Here is a 22,034-nt window from a genome sequence, read left to right on the forward strand (position 1 = left end):
GCTCATGTTTACTTGAAGAGTTTCTAAAACCGTGTGGTCAGAAGGGGGAAAATGATGCTGTTTCTTCCTACCATCGCCTTGATGATGTTGCTGAGAGAGGGACAGTTGTTCAATCCTGCTGGGAGCATGCAGGGGAGCAGCAGGCCCGCATCCTTGCTGGGTACATGCTACAGCTCTGTGCCACTCATGCCCCAGCAGTCACTGCTGGCACTGCCACCACCTCCCAGCTCATGGCTGCCACTTACGGAGCTGCCACAGCACTGTAGCCACCCACCTGTGCCAGACCCACCTCACTCATCATCGCCCCCTGCCCCCCCAAAAAAAATCATATTCTGCTCCAGCCATCACCACGGGGGCTATAACCAACAGACCCCAGGCACTGAGCCAACACAGGGGTGGTAGACGGTTCTCCTCTTCCCCCAGCCCCCTGGTCCTGGGGTTAGGTCTCCTCCACCCACTGTTTGACCTCTGCGGTCTCAACCTTCCTTTTTTTCAGTTCCGATGGGATCTGCTTCGATGGCACATTCCCTGAGGCTAACGTACTAGCAAAGCTTAACCCTGCTACCAGAGGGATTGCACCCTCTAATCACCAGTGGCTGAGCAAAGAGCTCGGCCCTGCTCAGTTTGACAGCACGTGTGTGTTCCCCTGCTGGGGACAAGTATGTCCCATCCTGCTCTTTGCAGAAACTGCCTCCCCTTCTTCCCACCCAGTTCCCCACCTGCTGAGAGCCCTTGACTGCTCCCAACCTAGATCTGCTCAAATTGGCCTGATCTGGTTCAACTTTGCCATACTAGCGTCCTGCCAAATGTGGTTAAAATCAGCTTAGAACGGTTCAGTCCTCCATCTTGATTCAAAATGGCATCCAACAGTATCCAAACATAAGAGATTATGCATCCTTAATCTCAGAAACCATCACACCAAATTTGGTGATACCTTCCTAGGTATCCAAAGCAGTGGAGTTTGGATCAGTTTGGTTGGGCTTCTGATTCAAAATGGCATCTAACAGTACCCAACAGGATGATATCTTCCTAGGTGTCCGAATCAGTGTAGTTTGGAAGGTTCTGGTGTGCCATCCTTGATTCAAAACATGGTGTCTGGGGGTTCTAAACATAGGACAAAGCCTGCTCCTCCATCTCAGGAACCTTCATGTCAAAGGGGAGAATGATGTATTCAGAGGTTTCCAAATTGGCACAGTTTGGAACATTTCAATTCAAAATGGCGTCCCATGGTATCCAAAAATAAGACCAAAAAATGGCTGCTCCACCTCAGGAAACATCATGCCAAGTTTGGCAACAATATCTCAAGAGGCATCCAAATGCATAGAGAGCAGGCAGACAGGCAACTCAAAATGTATTTCAAAATATATAGTAGTAGAAGAAGATGCTGAGATAGCACTTAAGGGAGGGAGGGAATAATCACCACCACTGACTGGTCTGCAAGGCCAGAAAAGGCCTACAAGGCTCATGTTTCTGGCTGGTTGAAGCTCTCAACATGAACAAGATTCTTAGGGACTGTTAAATTTTGCTGAAAGTCCCACTTGTTATCTAATAGTGCTAAATAAACAGCTGATTCTTTCTTATATGCAACAACATAGTCCAAAATCCTCATCCTTTTTTTTAAAAAAAAACCAAAACAAGCCAAGAAGGACTATGAAAGATTGCCATGAAGGGATAAACACGAAAGCCCCAGGTTTAAAATTCTGATTCAGGTATATTAAGCCCCCCCTCCAACACATATTTGGCATTCCCCCATCTCTCAATGAATTTTCACTGATTGTTCCATGTTTCCAGGTGTAATCCTAAACATATTTACCAAGACATAAACCTCAATGAACACAATTAGCCTTACTTCCAAGTAAACATACATAAAGATTGGTTTTGTAAGAAGCAAGAGAAAGGGGTTTTTTTGGGGGGGGGAGAAGGGGGAATTACATAAATTGCAGCATCAAATTTTGAATAGTGATTGCATTTTAAGTTATATCACCCAAAAGCTGACTTCTTGTTATTGCTGGCATCAGTCTGTCTGGTACTGGGGGGAAACCTACCCTCCCTTCCAATAATGTTTTTATTTTTTGCAGTGGCATGAATTTATCCTTCCAAAGAATGTAAGGCATCTTGGGGGAGGGGGTGGAACTTCAAAGAGAAGGAAATAAGCCTTACAGTAAGAACACTGTTGATATCATTGCAGTGTAGCCTTCTTATGAGTTGGGGCTAGATCAGATCACCTTAAGCAACAAATTTGGGGTACCAGCAAATGGCATCATAACGGGAAGGCACCAAACCTGAACCATGGCAAGGGCGGTGGAGATAATTTGGATTTTCTGCCTCAGGCACCAAACCCAAATTCTGTATTTCCACAGCCTCTCCCTACTGTAACTGACAGAACAATTGCCTCCGTTCTAAAACAAACACCTACCTGGCCTCTAAGGTCAAAGCTTTGCCTTATATCTAACCCCACAATAATCCCCTGCCCACGTGGCCCTGGGGTGGGGTGAGGGAAAGAGGTTTTTTTAAACACCTTTGTAGGCCAAAGTGGCTTCTTCTCTTTGATCCTCCTGAAAACGCAGCAGCAGCAGCTTGGAGCAGCCCCAGCACGTTGTGAAGAGGGCATTTCTTGGCAAAACAAAAACCAACGAATTACTACATATGGGGAACACACAGGTAGGATCAGGAAGCAGCCCAGAGGTTGGAATCGAGAAATGGCAGGCATAGGCCGAGCATTAAGGATGAAGAGATCCCCCGCAACTCCCGCCAATGGGAGCAGGGAGCCACTAAGCGGTTGCCCACCAAGCCTCGACGTCAGCCAGGCCTCCGCGCCCTCCATACACACACAAAACCACTCTTCCGAACGCCATGCCTTGGGGTGGTTTAATCTGCCACGCGATAGAAGCAGCTAGTTCTCTGAGCAAGTGCAGAGTGCCCCCACCACTGACTTTCAACTGCAGCGCATTAGGTGGTGCGGTTATATGCCAGGGATGGGAGGCTTCCAGCAGCAGAAGCCTCCATTCCCAGGGAGATCCCTTTTTTCGTTTGAAACGGCGAATCAGAGCCCAGGATCTGCTCCATGCTGCTGCTGCTGCTGCGGGGCGCGGGAGAGACCACGTTAGGAGAGGAGCGGTCTCGCTGCCGCGCGCTTCCCTTTCTCTGTCTAAAACAAGGGCCATCTGGCCAGGCGAGCGGGGGATGGGGCTGAGCCAGGCCGGCTGTCCGTCCATCCCGGAGCGCGCACGCCCTCCGCCCCAGGGCTTGGACGGCGGCGCCCGCACGCTGCGCTACCTCCAGCATCGCCTTCCCTCCCCGGGCTCAGCGGTCCCAAAGCGGCCGCCGGCCTCGCCACAGGTCTCCGAGGAGAGCGGCCGCACACCCCGGGCGGGCCTTGGGCTCGCCAAGCGCGGCGCTTCTCGCCAGCCAGGTGCCGCACCGGAGAGCTGCGCCCCCGGATCGCGCCTCCTTTGCCGCCAGGGCCCCGCTTGGTTGCCCGGCAGGATCCCACTGCCCTCGATGCGGAGACAATAAACAGCCCCTCCTCCTCCTCGCGATTGCGGCTCACCGACCTCCTCCACCTCCTCCGGCAGGCGCCCGGCGTCTCCGTCGGCTCAAGGCGCGCCCGGTGCGCGCATCGCCGTCTCCCGTCCGCTTCTCCAGCGTCAGCATCACAGGTGGCGCCGGGGCGAACCCAGGCGGGCGAGCAGTGGGCAGCCTCTTCCTCCTCGCCGCCACCACCGCCGCCTCCACCCGTCGATGGAGGAGCAGCAGCACCAGCGGCCCCGGCTGCGGAATCGGCTGCCCAGCCCCGGCTTGGCTTGCCGAAAAGCCCCCGCCTTCAGCCCCGATGCTGGATCAGTCATTGGGCGCCTTCCCCGCCATTCACGCGCAGCCGCCGGGGGAGCCCGATGCGCACGAGGTCCCTGCTGTCGGGGGTGGGTGGTGAGGAAGGGGACGCGACGCTTCCAGGGAGCGGGGCCGGCTCTGAGCTCAGCCAGGGAAGGGGTGGGTCTTGTCTCAAAGGAAGACGCATTTTCCTCCTTGGGGGCCGCCCTGAAGTCGCGCAAGACCGACCAGGGCCTTCTCAAGGCGCGCGCTTTGCGCCTAACTGTGAGGGTGGTCTAGTGGATGAAGATGTGAAAGATTCTGCGCATGTGACATCGGAGATGCTAAAGTATGGTCAAAAGAGAGGTCTCCCCACTCTTGGGTAGGGGGCTGCAATGCGAATTCTGCTTTGCTTCCAGTGTTGGAGGCAGGAATGCTTCATAGACTCATAGAACTGTAGAGTTGGAAGGGACCCCAAGGTTCATCTAGTCCAACCCTCTGCAAGGCAGGAATCTCAGCTAAAGCATCCATGACAGGTGACCATCCAGCCTCTGCTTAAAAACCTCCCAAGGAGAGTCCACCACCTTCTGCTGAAGACTGTTCCACTGCCAAACAGCTCTTACTGTAAGAAAGTTCTTCCTGATGTTTAGTTGGAATCTCCAACTAAACCTCCAGGAAAAAAAAGAAAAAGAAGAGTTTGGACTTGATATCCCGCCTTTCACTCCCCTTAAGGAGTCTCAAAGCTGCTAACAATCTCCTTTCCCTTCCTCCCCCACAACAAACACTCTGTGAGGTGAGTGAGGCTGAGAGACTTCAGAGAAGTGTGCCTAGATCAAAATCACCCAGCAGCTGCAAGTGGAGGAGCGGGGAATCAAACCCAGTTCCCCAGATTACAAGTCCACTGCTCTTAACCACTACACCATGCTGGCAAGCTTGCTCCATCTTACATGTTACAGCCCTTTAGATACTTCAAGTTGGGTATCATATCTCCTCTCACTCTCTTTTCCAGGCTAAACGTACCCACTTCCTTCAATCGTTCCTCATAAGGCTTGGCTTCTGAAGACTAATTGCTGGAAATCACATTCCTTTTTATAGGACAACATCTGGAAAGCGGCAGGTTCCCCATTCCTGCTGTGGAGCCACTGCCAATCACCCCCAGAGTAGGCAATACTGAGCTAGATTTGCCAGTGACCTGACTCTATAAGACATTGGTAGTGGTGGACCTTGTGGTCTGATATTTCAGCAGTGCCCTGTGAAGCATTAAAATCCCCCCCAAGTGCCTCTTGTGCTCTATTCCACAAAATAGTTGCAGCGTCCACCCTGGAAGAGTGGCAGATGAAGGTGACGGATTATATGGAATTGGCGGAAATGACTGGCAGAATCTGAGACCTGGGAGAAGAGTTGGTGGAAGAAGACTGGAAGAAATTTAAAGACTATCTTCAGAAATACTGTAAAATTAATGAATGTTAAAATGATGTTGGATTGAAAATAAGTGGCATTAGCAACAAAGTTAACAAGAATATGCAAAATTGAATTGATAATGGATGAAAATATAGAGTTATAATATGTTAAGATACAGAGTTAAGATAAACGAAAGAGGGTAAGGATTTGCTGATTTGATTATTTAAATGGGAATACAAAAAGGGGAGGTGTGAGGAGGCCAAGGAAATAAGATAATGAGTTTAAAGTTACAAAAATGGATTTGTTTTTAATTCTTTTTTAGCTATTTGTCTTCTGTGTTTTGTATTTTTATTCTTCTTTTTTCTTTTTCATGTATTTTTCTATGGTTTTTTTGTATCTTTTTCTTTTTATATGACCTTTTTTCATTTTGTAAATTTATGTTTTTGTAAAACTTCAATAAATATCTTTAAAAAAAAAACAAAAACAAAATAGTTGCAGCGTCTATGGTGGCTCCCAAGGTTCCGCGTACGATCAAACCAGTCTTGCTCCCCTAAATCTGCTTCTGACATTGACCAGCTTTTTATGCTCTTATGAAGGGAAACCAAAGTGGATTAAGACCCAAAGGAAATAGTCTTTCTATTTCAGCCCCTAACTGTTCTGCAGAACATCACATGTGACTCTTGTTTCTGCAAATATGTCAGACATTTAAAGCATGTAGCTTCCCCACCCCCCAAATAATCATGGGAATTGTAGTTTACCCACAGGGCTACAATTCCCATACCCTGAACAGACTACAGTTCCCAGGATTCTTTTTTTGGGGGGAGTCATGTGCTTTAAATGGATTGTATGTACACAGCCGCATGTGCACATTTATGTTATCAATGCTTGTAAGTTAAATATTGATCCGGCAACCCACCACCTCTCTTTGCCTGTACCCCACAACATCCAAAGTGCCAGGGCAGCATCCTGTCCTTGCTCTAGATAGCTGGCTCCACATCAAACCCTACATCAAATCATGATGGATGTGGAAGTATGGAAGGTTTTACTTCCTCACCAGCAGCAAAGGAAATATTTTAAAAGAAGGCACTTTTCATATTGTAAAAACTCGGGGCACATCCACACTTCCATTTGCCCTGCCACGTTGCCTGTGAAAACCTGCAGTTTAGTGCTGAATAAGAACAAACAGCAACTGGGTTTTCCGTGAAATTACGTTTGTGCCGATTTAGCACTAAAGAGCAGTTTTTCCAAGGGAAAGCAGTGGAGCAAAAGCAAAACCACTCATACTTGTCTAGGCATGGGACAAGTGGAAGTGTTGACAAGCTCTCTGTGTAATTCCCTGGAATAAATAGAAAGGCAGAAAGCAGAAAGCAACACATAACGGATCTTTGGAACTCCTGTCCAGTGATGCTGAGAAGGCAGCTAGCAGAATAACTTTACAAAGAATTAAAGTGGAATTTACGTTTCTGTACATTTCAGTCACCCTCTGCTGCCAGAATGCTCTCCACTGCTTCAAATGTGATAAAATCCACAAAAGCTTGTGCCATTATAAATGGTTCTTAAGGTGCTGCAGGACTCTGTTGGTTTTGGCTTTAATCTTTCTCTTCTTCATCTGCAACATTCACACTCGGGACAAAAGGAGGAGAAAAGCACAAGCCTGCTTTTTAGTGTGAGGTGTGAAAAACCTATCTTTGCTGAATTGATGGATGAGTACTAGCCACAATAGTGCAATATCCATGTTCCTAGACACAGGATTACTGATTTCTAGACACTGGGGACTAACAGCAAGGGATGTCTATTGCCTTAAGTTGGTGTCTTGTTAATGAGCATCCCTGGAGCTAGCTGCTCAGGAAGACAAGACGCTGAGCCGGGTGGGGGGTGGGGCTGACCCATTCATTTTACCCAGCGGGAGGATTAAACTTCCTTTCTTGGTTTTGTTGGGAATCTATCTTTCAAGGTTTCATGATATGTTAAGCTTCTATCTTAACATGTTACTTTAAATGCATGTCTTAATCCCATGCTAGTTTGTTGTTACCCATCCATACTGGGACGAGTTTAACCCTCCCTCCCCTTTAAAGCTTCAGAAAGGGACTAGATTATCAGTTTTTGTCCCTTTCCTATACAGTATTGCAATTTTGTACCATGTCTTTGTTTTATTTATGGCTGGGCAAATTTACTACTTCAAAAAGCCAAAAGCAAACCCTGACTAATAAAATGAAGTGCTCAAAGTATATACAAAATCAGGCTTTTTCCCCCGTTCTAGAACTATCTATTCCACAAAGCAGCAATTTCAGCAAAAATCTGATGAAGACATAGTTCAACATAAACAATCCTATAGAGCAAGTAACGTCCTACTCCCCATTAGATATCTTTGCTAAGCTGTCACCCTGTGACGAAAGTGTGGATCTTTACTGAAACATATTATGCCAATTAAAAACCCTCCATGCCCATATATGTAATTGAGAGTTACCGTATTTTTTGCCCTATAGGGCGCACCGGCCCATAGGGTGCACCTAGTTTGGGGGGGGGGATAAAGAAAAAAAAATTATTTCCTCCCCAGGTGCGGGGCTGGGGCGGGGGAAGCCCAAGCTTCCCCCAACCCCAGCCCCCAGAACTGGCTGCTATCCGCAAGCCTTGCGGATATCTGCCCGAAGCCCGGGGAGCGCTCCGCTGCGTTCCCCGGGTTTCGGGCTGCAGGCTGCTGTCCGCAAGCCTTGAGAGCCCGGCGGGAACTCCCGCGGGCTCCCAAGGCTTGCGAATAGTTCCTGAAGCCTGCATTCGCCCCATAGGACGCACACACATTTCCCCTTCATTTTTGGAGGGGGAAAAGTGCGTCCTATAGGGCGAAAAATATGGTAATTCAAAAGCATCAGCCTCTACCTGCTCAACTAGCCTAAGCAAGCACTATACCCACAGCCCATGTCAAGAGATTCCAAAGAATGTTTGGCATTCAAGTTACCTTTACCGCCTTGGCAACTTCCCAAGAAGCAAGTCTAATATACTCAATTTGTTATTTCAGGCTTAATGAAGAAAGACCCTAAAAGTACAAGACTTTAAAAAAAAAAGCATCTGCAATCATTGCGGCAAAAATTGTCCTGTTGTTGCAGGGAGTTCATATATAACTTCTGTGATGGGTGTATCCATTTTGCAGATCTTCATAATGCTATGTCTAGTATAAGAGAAAACGGAATATAAGCAGCTGTCAGGAATGGGAAACAGTTTGCTAGTTGGGCTTTTCTGTTACTACATCCACTTGTTGTGAGCAGAATTTCTTGCTCTACGCTCATCACCAGGGACAACCCACCAAGGAGACAAAGTGAGGCGATCACCTCAAGCAGCAGGATTCACGGGGCAGCAGATCCCAATGTAGATCTTTCTTGTTCCCTTTTTCCTTCTTCTTCCCAGCAGGGAGGGGCACCATTTGGTGGCATGCTTGGGCCAACACTGCTCACCACCATCACTTACCAGTTGGCACAGGTACACTGCGGCATTTTGATATTTCTTTCCTTTTCACATTGTAGTGAATAGTTTTAAGTTCTCCATAATTCAAAAGCACCAGCAAACCAGTAGTTGCAGGAAACTATGCACAATTACCAAAGTATGTTTTACTGGCGCAAGCAGGGATGCACAAAGACGCTTGTGTCCTAGCATACAGATATTCCAAGGCGTGGATAGGATTATCAGAATGGGGATAACTCTTTAACAAAAGCATGCAGGTTCTGCATTTTAGTTGCAGCACAGAAGAAAGGGGAAAGTACATTACTTATTCAGAAAAATATATAACACAGCTGAGCCTTAATGTGTCGAAAAGCAGGCCACGCCTTGACGGGGGAAGGCCTGCATGTTGCCAACACTAGACCATTGCATTCCCCCACTCACCTTCTGTTTCCTAACTCTTATCTTCAGGTTTTTCAATAAGGTTTTCCGGAAACATAAATTATCTTCCTTATCCAAGAATGTCCTGCCCACACCTGACCTTACCCCCAAAAAGAAGAGGCCATTCGTTTTCTTAAGGTAATATTTAATGAGCCAATATTATTCTGAGTGGGGCACTGATGTGAAGGGGAGAACAGCATGGCTCTAGTGAGCAAGTGTGTAACTGAGGAGCTACCTGTTATTCAAAAGCCTTTTATCCCTATGGTTGTCCAAAAGAGGGTTCGAAAACCAGCCAATAGTGCTCGTGAACACATTGTGAAAATAACATTGTGGAAGGCCTCCTGGAGAGACGGATGTAGGCAAGGCCCCACCAATTGATTTTTCTCTTTTCTGCCTCTGCCCCCCTCATAAGTGATGGAAAGCAACAAAAGAGCTTACAACCTCTTTATAGACAACAGTGGGCAACTGGTACTTTCCAGATAGCTAGCAGCTGGAAGGATCCAAAAGGGTACTTGAAGTGCCATGGGCCTAGAACACAGTCGAATTTGGTCATCAGCAGCACAGCCTGTCCCAGAAAGGGAGAGTGGTGCTTCCTTCTGAGTGGAGTATCCCTCCTTGTTCTTGGAGGTGGACATCCCATCCTGACCAGCCAGCAGGCTCTAGTATTTGGTGGTGAAGGACTGGAACTCGAGGGTACTGATCTCCCTCTCATTGGAGAACACAGCCTGGTCAATACGAGACATGGGACTTCCTACGCTGCGTAGCCAGTTCTTCCTACGGAGGAAAGGAACACAAGTTAGCAACCCACCCATGCTACCCTCCTCTCTCTTTTAGTCCCACCTGTGCTCTCTGCATGGTCATAAAAGGAACATGGCTGTTGACGGAACCAAAGGGTAATCAAATCTAATGTGTACACACACACACACACACACACACACGAGTCTCTCTTTCTCTCACTCTCTCTCTGCTAGAAAGAATGGGACTTTCCCATAGGCATTTGGTTGACTGCTATGAGAACTGAAGGCCTTTGGTTTGATCCTGCAGGACTTTACTTATGTTCTTGCATTAGGTACACTAAATAAAGATTCAGGCAGAGAAAATGGCTCCAGCTGACACAAGAAACTAAGCCATGCCAGGGCAGATGAGGGGTAGATTCATGACATAGTGACTAGCCAATCTGGGCAAAATAAATTCATTTCCTGCTCCAATTTTAGGGCTCAATCAGGCTCATATGCTGAACAGTTAGAGCAGGGACTTTTTGATAGTTGCCCCAAAACAGTGGAATCCTTTCCTCCTTGAGATTAGGCTAGTATGTTATCTCTCTTTCCAAGGGGAATAAAGACCTTTCTGCTTTGCTGTGCCTTTCTAGTTTAGAGCATATTCCATAACTGTTTTCCTCTTCTGTTTGTTCTTTTGCTTCCTTTAGCTGGTGATAGTTCTAAATTACTTTAATTAGTATTTTACATTATTTTTATTACTGTTGCACTGTTAGTTTGAAATACTTCAAAAACCATTATGGTCGAAAAGCATAATGTATACCAATGTCGTAGATGAATAATAATATGCTGGACAATGTCTATGAGGTATGTGGTGCTTTGCTGATTAAACTAAAAAGATAGGCCCCTGACCCAGTGAGCATTCAGTTTAAAGTAACTGCTTCCAGAGAGGTAGCTGCATTAGTCTGTTGCAGTATGAAGAACACACAAATGCTTGCAGACTGAGGACTAATTCAGACTATTATTGCAAGTAGGTTGTTCGGATATCACAAACAGGTGACTGGCAACTGCTTTTTCTTTCTTTTTTTAAGTATCAGTTTTTTCCCAGGAAAGGGTAAATCCAGATTAATGGGGGTGGGGGCATTTTCATGCCATCATGTGGACTCTACAAACAAACAGAAAACACCCCACCATTGCATGCCTTTGAAATATCTATTCCACAATAAACACCTTTCTAGAAACACTCAAAAAATCTGCTGGGAATTTTAACAGTTTTATTATGGGATAAGCTTTCCAGGCCTATGGTCATCTGACAAAGCAGACTCTAATCCACGAAGGTTTATGCCAAAATAAAACTGCTAGTCTTTAAGGCGCAACAAGAATATATTTGTTTCGGTTTAAAATGTACCGTAAGCTGCCAATTGCCAATTTACCCAGCCTCTAATGAGAAATAGTTGCCCACATTCAGCAAAAAAATAAGAAACCTGTTTGTTTGTTTGTTTGTTTGTTTGTTTGTTTGTTTGTTTAGTCAGGAAGGAAGCATCTGAGGAACCTGGAGGAAAGCTTTTTCATCTTCAAAAAGTCCAAAGAACCCATGAATGAAGCTCTCCAGTTAACGAAAAAAGAAAGCTGTTCAAACACTGCCCACGCACGATAAACTTACTCAGCTGTTCTTCCATTTCAAAAATTGAAGTGAGTGCATATGGGGGGGTACACGTGTGTGGGGGCGCTACAGATTCCCACCTGAACCCTAATTGAAAAGGGGTGGGGGCTCAATAGATGGCTGTACACTTTTGCTTTGTTATTCCCTGCCAGGATCTGAAAAAGAGAGAGCAGGAGGAGGAGAGAGTAAATGCGGGGTGGGGTGGGGTGGGGTGGTGGAATACATGTTGCTATGGATTATCTCACTCCTGCTTATCTCCTGCAAGGGATGGAGTAGTATGGTTGCTATGGAAGCGGCCCCAATTTCCCCCTCCCCCCTCAAAGACATGAAGGTGGAAGAAATGGAGAAGCTGGTTGCTATGGAAACTGTCCCAGTTTCCTTGCATGTTCCCTCTCTCTATGTAACTTCAAGGTGATGGGGGGAAGACTTGTCGCTATAGAAACTGCCTCTGGTTGTCATCTCTCTGAAGGTGACAGAGCCTGTTGTTAGAGAAGCTGTCTCACCATCACCACAAACCCCCAGGGTCGCCCTGGGAGCGCACCATCCCTCTCCCCACCCCCTTCTTCACTCCTTTGCTCCACCCCCACCTCCACCCGCTGCTGCTGCTCACAAATTCATAAAGCAATTTTCTCCATCTCCTCCTGGACCAACTTCCTAATTGCAAGCTGACCCAAGTCCCAAATTTACAGGGTGTCAATTCACTGTTGAGGGAGAGTCTGGGGAGGTGCCCTATTTAGACACTTCAGATGGAGAGGGGAGGGAGGGGTGGAGTGGGATTGAAGGCTGTACAGATTGCCAATGCCAGGCTCTCTTCAGATAAGGATAATGGAAACCATTATTACAGGCCATTTATCCCTCTTCATCCCACCAGTTTTCCTCCAGATAAGAACCAGGGGTGCCATTTTGGAAGGCCAAGGGGGCAGTCACCCCCCCTCCCATGTTTCAGATCACAGCAGCACCAACATCTCTGGATATTAGAAAGAATATACAAGTAACCATGACAATCACTTTTAAGATGAAATGCTCCCCCCTCGTTTCTTCCTTTGCAATTTCATTTTGAACATAACAAAGACCAGGCTTTTGAACTTTGCTATAAATCTTGCCCTGCCTCTTTCAGTGGGGAGGGTTATTCACCTGAAGTAGTACATTAGTTCTGTATTCAGGCAGGGCACTAGATATTTAACAACAACAAAAAAAGAGATGGCTCAAGAGAGACTCTGGTTAAGGGAGGAGTTTGCCTGACATCTATATACTACATGCCCGATGCCTTGTGCCTCACTCTGCTCAGTAGCATTAAGTGTCAGTGTTGAAACATAGATGTATGGGGCCAGTTGTGGTAGATTCAGGGTGCTCTGTCTATGATCAAGTCCAAAACAGCCCTGTTGGACTTCTTGGATTTTATGGGGAGCTCGTGTTCCAAGGTTTGTCTCCAATTTCAATCTTGTTAATGCCATGAACAAAGCAGATTCCACATGATGCACAAAGTTGTGCCCCTTTCCCCCTCTCCTTCACCCTGACCTCTTCTAGTCAGCTAAGCAAATTAAGTGGTTCCCCTTTAACCCTTTATACTCTGCTTAGCCGACGCCACCCCTCACTCAATCCCCAAAATACAGGCCCTGAAGCTGCAAGTCGAAGTGCATAGTATCCAAGACTAGCCAAGCTATTTTAGCACCCAATACAGAAAATCCCAAGGGACGTGGGTGGCGCTGTGGGTTAAACCACAGAGCCTAGGATTTGCCGATCAGAAGGTCGGTGGTTCGAATCCCCACGACGGGGTGAGCTCCCGTTGCTTGGTCCCTGCTTCTGCCAACCTAGCAGTTTGAAAGCACATCAGAGTGCAAGTAGATAAATAGGTACCGCTCCGGTGGGAAGGTAAACCGTGTTTCTGAGCACTGCTCTGGTTCGCCAGAAGCGGCTTAGTCATGCTGGCCACATGACCCAGAAGCTGTACGCCGGCTCCCTCCCGCAACCCCAGAGTTGGTCACGACTGGACCTAATGGTCAGGGGTTCCTTTACCTTTACAGAAAATCCCACAGTCACCTCTCCCAGGCAGTAAAAAAAAAATACATAGCAACAATAAATTAAATAACTAATAATTTGCAGCCCTTTCATAACAAACCGAATTCGCTATCTAATTGTAAGGTCAGCCCTTCCCTCAGCCACTGCTGAAGGAGCCCAGTTCACATACTTACATGATCTCCACTTTCTCCTTGGGCCCTTGCACTTGTCCGGTCACTGTCCCATGGGCAGTGTTCTTCACCCAGCCAACCACTCCCAACTTCCTCCCCTGCTCTTCTGTGTACTGGTGAAAAAAGCCAGAAAGAGAGTGGTCAGGGAAGCTTGCAAGGCTGATTCTCAATGGCACATACATTGCTCAGTCTCTTCGTTTGATGACTGGTGGCTGAATGAGTGAGCAGCCTTCATTGAGTTTTGTGATTATGCCAGGTGACATGGAAGCTCAGTCAGTGGTATATGCTCTGTGAGGTCTCTTTTCAGATGGGCAAATGTTTTAATTCCTGGAAATGTTGATAGAGTAAAGTGAACAAAGAAGTATAATTAGGGTTCTGCTTCATTTCCCCATAGCATATGTGCATAGTACCTGTGGAATTATTATTATTTTATGCACTGTGACTTGCCGTTGTTTTATTGATTATAGTTTAGAAATTAATTATAATTGTTAATAGTGGATTTCTGTTTAATTTTTATATGCTGATAGCTAATATTATTCTATACTATGCTAATGGATTGTTGAATATTACTTTATTTGATATAAGTTGCTTATTTTAAAGTTATGTTTTATTATCACATTTTCGTATTGGATTAGATTGTTATAAGGTGTACATTCTTTGTTTCTTCAGCTCGTAAACCGCCTTGGGTATTGTTAAATAGAAAGACGGTATACAAATTAAAAGTGAAATGAAAAAAATGAAATGAAATAATATCTCTGCCTGCTTGTACCCTGGTGGGAACAAAACCAACAGTACTACTATGGCAAAACCAAGCAGCCCGCAACATCAACAGCAATGAAATCTTTCTCTCTTCCTGCAGAGATTTCTAAGGCCCTGATTGCCTCCCAGTCTTGACATTTCATTGGCTGGAAGAGGTATATAAACCTCCTAGGTTCACACTGACATTGATGTTTGGTACTAGCAAGTCAGGAGTCAGACTGCTTTGTTCTTTACTTGAGAACAAGTTTGCTTGAGTTTGCTTCCAAATAATAATAATAATAATAATAATAATAATAATAATAATAATAATAATAAATTATTATTTGTACCCTGCCCATCTGGCTGGGTTTCCCCAGCCACTCTGGGTGGCTTCCACAGAAACCAAAAATACACTAAAATATCACACATTAAAAACTTCCCTGAACAGGGCTGCCTTAAGATGTCTTCTGAATGTCAGGTAGTTGTTTATCGCTTTGACATCTGATGGGAGGGCGTTCCACAGGGCGGGCGCCACTACCGAGAAGGCCCTCTGCCTGGTTCCCTGTAGCTTTGCTTCTCGCAATGAGGGAACTGCCAGAAGGCCTTCGGCGCTAGACCTCAGCATCCGGGCAGAATGATGGGGGTGGAGACGCTCCTTCAGGTATACTGGGGTGAGGCCGTTTAGGGCTTTGAAGGTCAACACCAGCACTTTGAATTGTGCTCGGAAACGTACTGGGAGCCAATGTAGGTCTTTCAAGACCGGTGTTATGTGGTCTTGGCGGCCGCCCCCAGTCACCAGTCTAGATTCCGCATTCTGGATTAGTTGTAGTTTCCGGGTCACCTTCAAAGGTAGCCCCACACAGAGCGCATTGCAGTAGTCCAAGCGGGAGATAACTAGAGCATGCACCACTCTGGCGAGACAGTCCGTGGGCAGGTAGGGTCTCAGGTGGAGTTGGTAGACAGCTGCCCTGGATACAGAATTGACCTGCGCCTCCATGGACAGCTGTGAGTCCAAAATGACTCCCAGGCTGCGCACCTGGTCCTTCAGGGGCACAGTTACCCCATTCAGGACCAGGGAGTCCTCCACACCAGCCCACCCCCTGTCCCCCAAAAACAGTACTTCTGTCTTGTCAGGATTCAACTTCAATCCATTAGCTGCCATCCATCCTCCAACCGCCTCCAGGCACTCACACAGGACCTTCACCGCCTTCACTGGTTCTGATTTGAAGATGCCATACTCTCCTCTCTGCTCCTATAGGCAGCTTCTCTGGGTATCCATTACCTTACACTAGACTTGGACCTATATCTAGGAGGGGTACAAGCTTCGGAAGCTGGCTTGAGAAGTGCTCTCTCCAGCTATTCCAGTAATTTACCGTCCAAGTAGAAACATCAGCCTTTGCAATCTTAGTTTGCTAAGTGCTACAGTTTGGCTATGTGCTGTAGAATGCCTCACCACATCTCACATGCAGATATATCCTACCTTTCTAAAGAAGACACCTAGAAGATGAAAGAAAGAGAAGTCAGCGATCACATTCATAACAAGCATCAACAATCAAAGTCCTATAGCTACATATTTAGTGTTTTTATAGTCCAGTCTTCTGCTTCCTCCAGTAGTGATTGTGTCCCATCTAGTCCAGCATCCTGTTCTCACAGTGGGCAGCCAGATATCTAGCAGGACAGCAGCACTCCTCATGGCACACCTCCTTAATGAATCGGCTGTGTTACATTGTCTCTCTCTTCCCAATCAAGCCATGTGGCTTCCACTACCAACAACGTGTTGAAATTTTAGGGATTTTGGAAAGGGAACTCCTAGGACACACACAAGTATTTATCACACCTGCAAGTATACAATTGCTAACTGGCCTATGCTTCCATGTGATCTAGTGACACATCTGTGAGGGACTGATCCCTCACTCTGAAGGAAAGCAGATTTTGTAATTAGCATAATCTTCATATATATTGCCTTAATATAGATTTTGGAATTCTTCTTCACCCACCCACCCCCGCCCTGCTTCTAATAAATTGGTGTTTGTTTGTTTGTTTGTTTGTTTAAATGCTTGATTATTTGATAACATTTGAATGGTCAGTTGCCCACAATTTTATTTGACTGGTCTAATACTGACTTTCATTCTGGATTTAATGCTTTCTCATTAGTGGTGATTATGCTTTTGCCTTCAGCAAGCTGTGTTCCAATCTTTATGCCTGATTTCCCCAGCTTTTCCTCCTGATATTTATGTATTAGTTTATTCCCTATTACACTTCTATCCCACTTTTCTTCCAGGATGCTCAAGGCAGCACACGTCCTTCGCCACCTATTTCCCCTCACACCCTGGAAAGGTCAAGAGAGTGCCTGGCCCAAGGTCATTCAATGAGCTTCATGGCTGAGTAGGGTTTGAACATGGGCCTCCCTGATTCTTCCCCAACGTGCTAACTCTAGCTCTCAAAACGTATATGATTTATTTGCTTTAGTGGTAAGTTGTCATTTTTTATTACTGAAAGAGATATCTTGTTGTGTCAATCCAGCACATCCTGATCTGCACCTTCTTATTCCTAACTGTTGTACCTGTCACCTGAATCTCCCTGTCCTATCATTTACCCATGAAATCATGGCCCACTTGGCAGTTAATGGAGTGCCTTCAATCTGAAACTTTGCTCATATCACTTCTGTAGCCTTTGTTCCCCCTTAGTTCCCTGACCCACCCCCCAGCACCTTTGTTTGCCTACGTCCTTTCTCTCAACAGCACACATCTCTTTTTGGTGTGTCTCAAATGAAGTTAATTCCATTCAAAATCATCTTCCCTTATTGAAGCTGGATTCTTTTTTAGCATACTGTACATGTTCAATTTGAGCAGTTAGATCCTGCAAGGATATTGTTGAACATTCCATTAAATCACAGTAACTCAGCTAATAGCTAGGGCCTAGAGGTAACATGATTTTTTGGCCCATTGTATATCCGATAATGTGAAACTAGCTCTAGCCTGCACTTCAAAGGGCTGACAGTCTAAAAGGCAAACCTACCACATCCTGCAACTAAGACCTAAGTGACAAAGGATGCAGCACAAGAACCCAAATTTCTTCCTTTTTGCCACAGAAGCAGCTCTTTCGAGTTCTCATTTCTGTACTATGGTGGCTTAGGCTATGCTGCATCCTGAATGTTACAGATCACGTTACAAAATTGCTATTTTTTAAATAGAGTGGGGTGGGGGAGTGGATTAAATCAAGTAAATGAGGTTGAATCAAGGATGCTCAGCCTCCCTCCCTGTAATGGCCCAGATCTCCACACCGCAAAGATACAGCACCTTTCTACTGCGCTCTAGGATATGCAGATTCAACACCCAATTGCATTAATGTTCCCAATTAGTCTCCTCCATATACACCCCGTGTGTATTAGCTTCAATTAAGTTCCTCTGGAGTCCTTGCGGACTGTCATTCTAGCTGCACAGCAGCTCCAGCCAACCTAGCTGCAGTTAGAGCCGAATAAAGATTCTGCAGTTGGAGGAGAGGGCTCTGCTGCTAGCATCTTATTTCAAGGGCTATACTATTTGCAGCATGAGCCGCAGGGGAACTGAGCAACCATCTCCATAGCCACGCACAAAAATCCCACCCAGAGCAGCACAATAGCAGTACAAGGGGTGGGGGAAACTAAATGGACTCACCCTGGACTTCCCCATAAACCTCATAGTCGATTGCCCAGAGAACAGAAGAAGCCATGGTTCAGTGCAGACCACAGGCAGTGGTTAGGAGCTTCCACAGAGACAGAGAGGGGTGTGCTATTCGATCTGCTTCACACTGCAGTCAGTTTGGCCAGCCTGTGTTACTAAATTCAGCCGCAGAGAACCAGGGGATGTGGCCTACCTGGAAAAAAGAAACAGGAAGAGAGTCTCTCTCATCTTTCAGCCAGACAGGTACAAAGAATCCTCAAGCCCATAGCAAAAGGGTTGTGGGGGGAGAGAGAGGGTTAAAATCTGAAGCATAAATCAGGTCCTCAACTCTCCTCTCCTAGGTGTGATCTAATGTGAAGGAACCTGATCTCGTGTTACAATTGGATGCTGTACCTACAAGTGACATTTACTGTGCAAGCAGAGTTAGGAATACCTCCGGTGCCTAACGTTTTATTCAAACACCTAGGATTTTGGCATTTTTTCAACCCTGACTGCAAGGTTGCCTTGCTCCAGTGCATAACGGTAATCCATAGGACAAAAATAACAACATTAGGGAGGCAGAAGGACAACAATCTAGCCTGCTTCCAACTAGTAGTGTAGTATTCTCCTTACATATTTTTATATGAGATTTTGTCTGATTTACACATTTTTCAAACAATTTTCCCTAACACAATGCATTTTATATACTATTTTCACTACTATATACATTTTTGTACACATTTCCCCCTAATGTATGCATTTGACACGTATTATTTTATTGAAGTGTGGATTTTGAAGGATAGCTGTTTTTTTGTTTGCATATTGTTTTGGAAAGTACAAATTAGGTAGGTTTGCAATAAAATAAAACTGAACCAGATTAGTACCCATCCATAACTGTAACCCATGATACGTTAACAAAAAAACAAAACAAAACAAAAAAACACACACAGAAAAACAGAACATGCCAAACTCAACCCCCATGGAAATGTATGGCACTTTCATGAAGGGTTGCCACATCAAAATGCAAAATCGAAGAGAGACTCAGGTTCTATTTCTATGCATTATGAAAGAAGGAGTGTCCCTTTATGAAGTAGTGACAGTCTGCAAGAAAGGCCATAGTTTTAAAGGCGGGGGGGGGGGGGTGCCAGGCTTCTTTAGGCCACATTTGCACCTTCTTCTTTTCCTGCTGCTTTGACATAGCAGGAAGGGTAAATAACCAATTTGAGGTGCTTTATAGTTTACTGTATACCATAAGATGTAATGATGAGACACAGCAAAACCTCAGGGGGCAACAGCTTCTGAAACTCAAGAGACCTTGGAGGGCTGCTGTCAAAGTAAACATTACTGCTCTCAGCAGACAATTAACCTGACCTGGTATAAGGCATTTTATTATATTCCTATTTAGGATTCACATAGCACATATTATGTGTTCAGGGCTTATTTTCTGTAATGTTTTGGCATTATGTATGATCCAGCCCATTGTTTATTCCTCTTTATTCCTGTTTCTAGCCCTCTGAAAGAATGCTGCAATTAACAGGGTCAACCCGATACATTTTAATCGTCTATCTCAGGCACCTGCACCTGCACAATCCAAACGCCTTCTTCCCAGATTCCTTGCATTGTTGCAGGGAACAATGGGTGCAGCACCTGGTTGGCATGCGTGATCATGTGGTACACATGACACTAACAGCTTCACGAGTGATTTGTGTGCTCATGTCAACCTTGGAAGTCAGATATTACCCTTTTTTCCTGTTCTTTTTAAAATTAGGAATCCCAAATGCCATAGTTACAGACAGAAGCCATCTGCCTGGCCTAAACTAATGAATTTGAGATTCCCTCTCTGTGATGCAGTGGTTAATCTTGAAGTGCAGGAGCTCATCATGACAGGCCCCATAACCAAACCTCCAAGAAGAGCTCCAAAATGCAGACAGCTGTGTTGATCCCAAATGCATGCATACACAGACATCAAGGAGCAGAAGTACATGTTCAACGAATATCTAATACATGAAGATCAGCATGACTGCAATCCTATCCACAGTTTATTGGAAGTAAATATCACTGACCTCAGTGGTGCTTACTTCAGACTGCATAGGCTCAGCTTGTAAAGCATACAGAGATCTTCAGCCAGCTGAATTGCAGCCTTTAGCTTTTACTTAGGAATGCAAACAACCTTGCAAAGAATTGCTGCCATTTAAACTACTAGTATGAATTAGGAACCCCATATAAGAAAAGGAAAGACGTATCCAACCTCTGCTTGATCATTTCCCTCATTCTCTGACTTCCTTAGTTTCAAACCAACTTGAAAGATGCATTCACTTTCCAGGTGCTTCAGCATACAGCTCCATTACTTCTGACCTGAAAAATAAAGTCCTGGCGTTCTGCCACCCTTCCTTCCAGCACACCACTATCAATGACCCTCACTGCCCCATTTTGTTTCCTCCACAAGGTTTGGAAAAAAAATACCCACTTTCCCCTTCAATGCCAGGAACCCTATGTTTCAACCAAAACAAGTTTGACCTCAAACTCCTTACCTTGCCATTTGAAGGGGCGTGGGTGGGCAGCATAATGTGCTAGCTTTAGGGGCGGAAAATAGGAGATCAAACAAGGTTGGCAAGGAAACCAATGTCTGTACACCCAGTAATTTGAATAATGTGAATGTGGTAGGAGTGGGTAGGTGTGTTTAGCAGGGGTGCCCAAACTTTTTTCAAAGAGGGCCAGATTTGATGAAGTGAACACGCATGAGGGCCAACTAAAATTGTTGCTTTTTTTACGATTTTACCCCAAAGTTATTGAGCCTTTTTTAGGATTGAAGTTGTTGAGCTTTTTTTTTTTACCATTTTACCCCAGATTAGGCCCCCCAAACGGACTTTGGACATGCGCCTGATTAGGGGAAAATGAAATGTGAGTTTGGAGATAAAAGTGGCTGTGTACTAGGGGAGACAGAGGGCAGCTTTGATGAGCACAGACCCAGCAATCGGGAAATTGTATATAGGAAGACAGCCCGCTGGTGCAGAGGTTAAAATGCTGGACTTGGACCCAAGAGAGACTGCAGTTCAAATCCCCACTTGGCCATGAAGCTCACAGGGTGACCTTGGGCCAGCCGCTCGGTCTCAGCCTAACCTACCTCAAAGGGCTGTTGTGGGGATTAATTGAGGGGAACCAGGTAGGATGCCTCGAGCTCCTTGGAGAGAAAGGTGGGATATAAATGCAATCAATCAATCAATCAATCAATCTGGAGTGGGTGTTACTGAGATTGCTGGATCTGATGAGCTCCTGGGTGGGGGTGTCAGTCAATTCTTTTGAGGACAAAGCGTCTTTAAAGATAGGAGGGGTGGGGGGGATATCTGTTGAAGTCCCTTTTAACCAGGCTTTTGGTTGATTGGATTGACATCCTACGTCCTTTTAAAACGTGGGGTGTGTTTTTTTTTGGTGGTGGTGTGTTATTGGGTTGTTGTTTTTATTTTGATTATATATTTTATGGTTTTTACCAGCATGCGTTTGACCAAACTGTGGGAGGCAGTGGAAGACAGGAGTGCCTAGCGTGCTCTGGTCCATGGGGTCAGGAAGAGTCGGACACGACTAAACAACAGCAACAACATTTTGATTTTGTTCTTTGAACCGCCCAGAGACCTCTGTGTATAGGGCAGTATATAAATTCAATAAATAATAATATAAGGCTAGAGGTGGAATTAAAAGTGTGTTGCTGGAGTGGGGGGCGGGGGGAAATGTTCCTGAGAGAGACATAAAATGGAGATACTGTAATTATAACCGGGGGGCGTCATCTAAACTTAGCAATATCGAAGGACTGATTGATATAGTTACAGACATAGTGAGGGTTGAAAGGGAGCGGACGTGAAGGGTCAGTAAAGACTAATCATCATTACTATCATCATCTTTATTGTACCTGGAGAAGGAGGATGGGGGTGTGTGAGGGAGAAAGGGGGTTTGAAGAGGGGGGCGGAACGGGTCTGACTCTTGACGAAAAGAGGGAGGAGCCGGGGAC

At 45.6% G+C, this 22,034-nt stretch overlaps 2 protein-coding genes across 8 annotated transcripts in view; both read right to left on the reverse strand.

The window, feature by feature from the left end:
* The window catches only part of SPTBN2 (spectrin beta, non-erythrocytic 2), a 108,452-nt gene extending 104,628 nt beyond the window's left edge, over positions 1–3,824 (reverse strand). The window contains exon 1 of the mRNA XM_083589604.1: positions 3,555–3,824. The gene's annotated coding sequence lies outside the window, so the exon portion shown is untranslated. The remainder of the gene's footprint in view (positions 1–3,554) is intronic.
* Positions 3,825–9,212: 5,388 nt separating this feature from the next.
* LOC310751404 (acylphosphatase-2-like) overlaps positions 9,213–22,034 on the reverse strand; it is a 34,945-nt gene continuing 22,123 nt past the window's right edge. For 3 of the 7 annotated variants that reach the window (XM_083590753.1, XM_083590754.1, XM_083590755.1), the window contains 4 exons: positions 18,047–18,245; positions 15,871–15,887; positions 13,656–13,765; positions 9,213–9,858 (listed from right to left, as the gene is read on the reverse strand). In XM_083590753.1, the coding sequence (XP_083446879.1) occupies positions 9,744–9,858; positions 13,656–13,765; positions 15,871–15,887; positions 18,047–18,101 (297 nt within the window). In that variant the 5' untranslated portion in view covers positions 18,102–18,245 and the 3' untranslated portion in view covers positions 9,213–9,743. Of the gene's footprint in view, positions 9,859–13,655; positions 13,766–15,870; positions 15,888–18,046; positions 18,246–20,279; positions 20,387–20,562; positions 20,781–21,935; positions 22,020–22,034 lie in introns of those variants that run through there. The other 4 variants (XM_083590758.1, XM_083590752.1, XM_083590756.1 and 1 more) reach the window with 4 other exon arrangements.

The sequence above is a fragment of the Podarcis filfolensis genome (genome assembly GCF_964270895.1).
Source record: "Podarcis filfolensis genome assembly, chromosome: 16".
NCBI lineage: Eukaryota > Metazoa > Chordata > Lepidosauria > Squamata > Lacertidae > Podarcis > Podarcis filfolensis.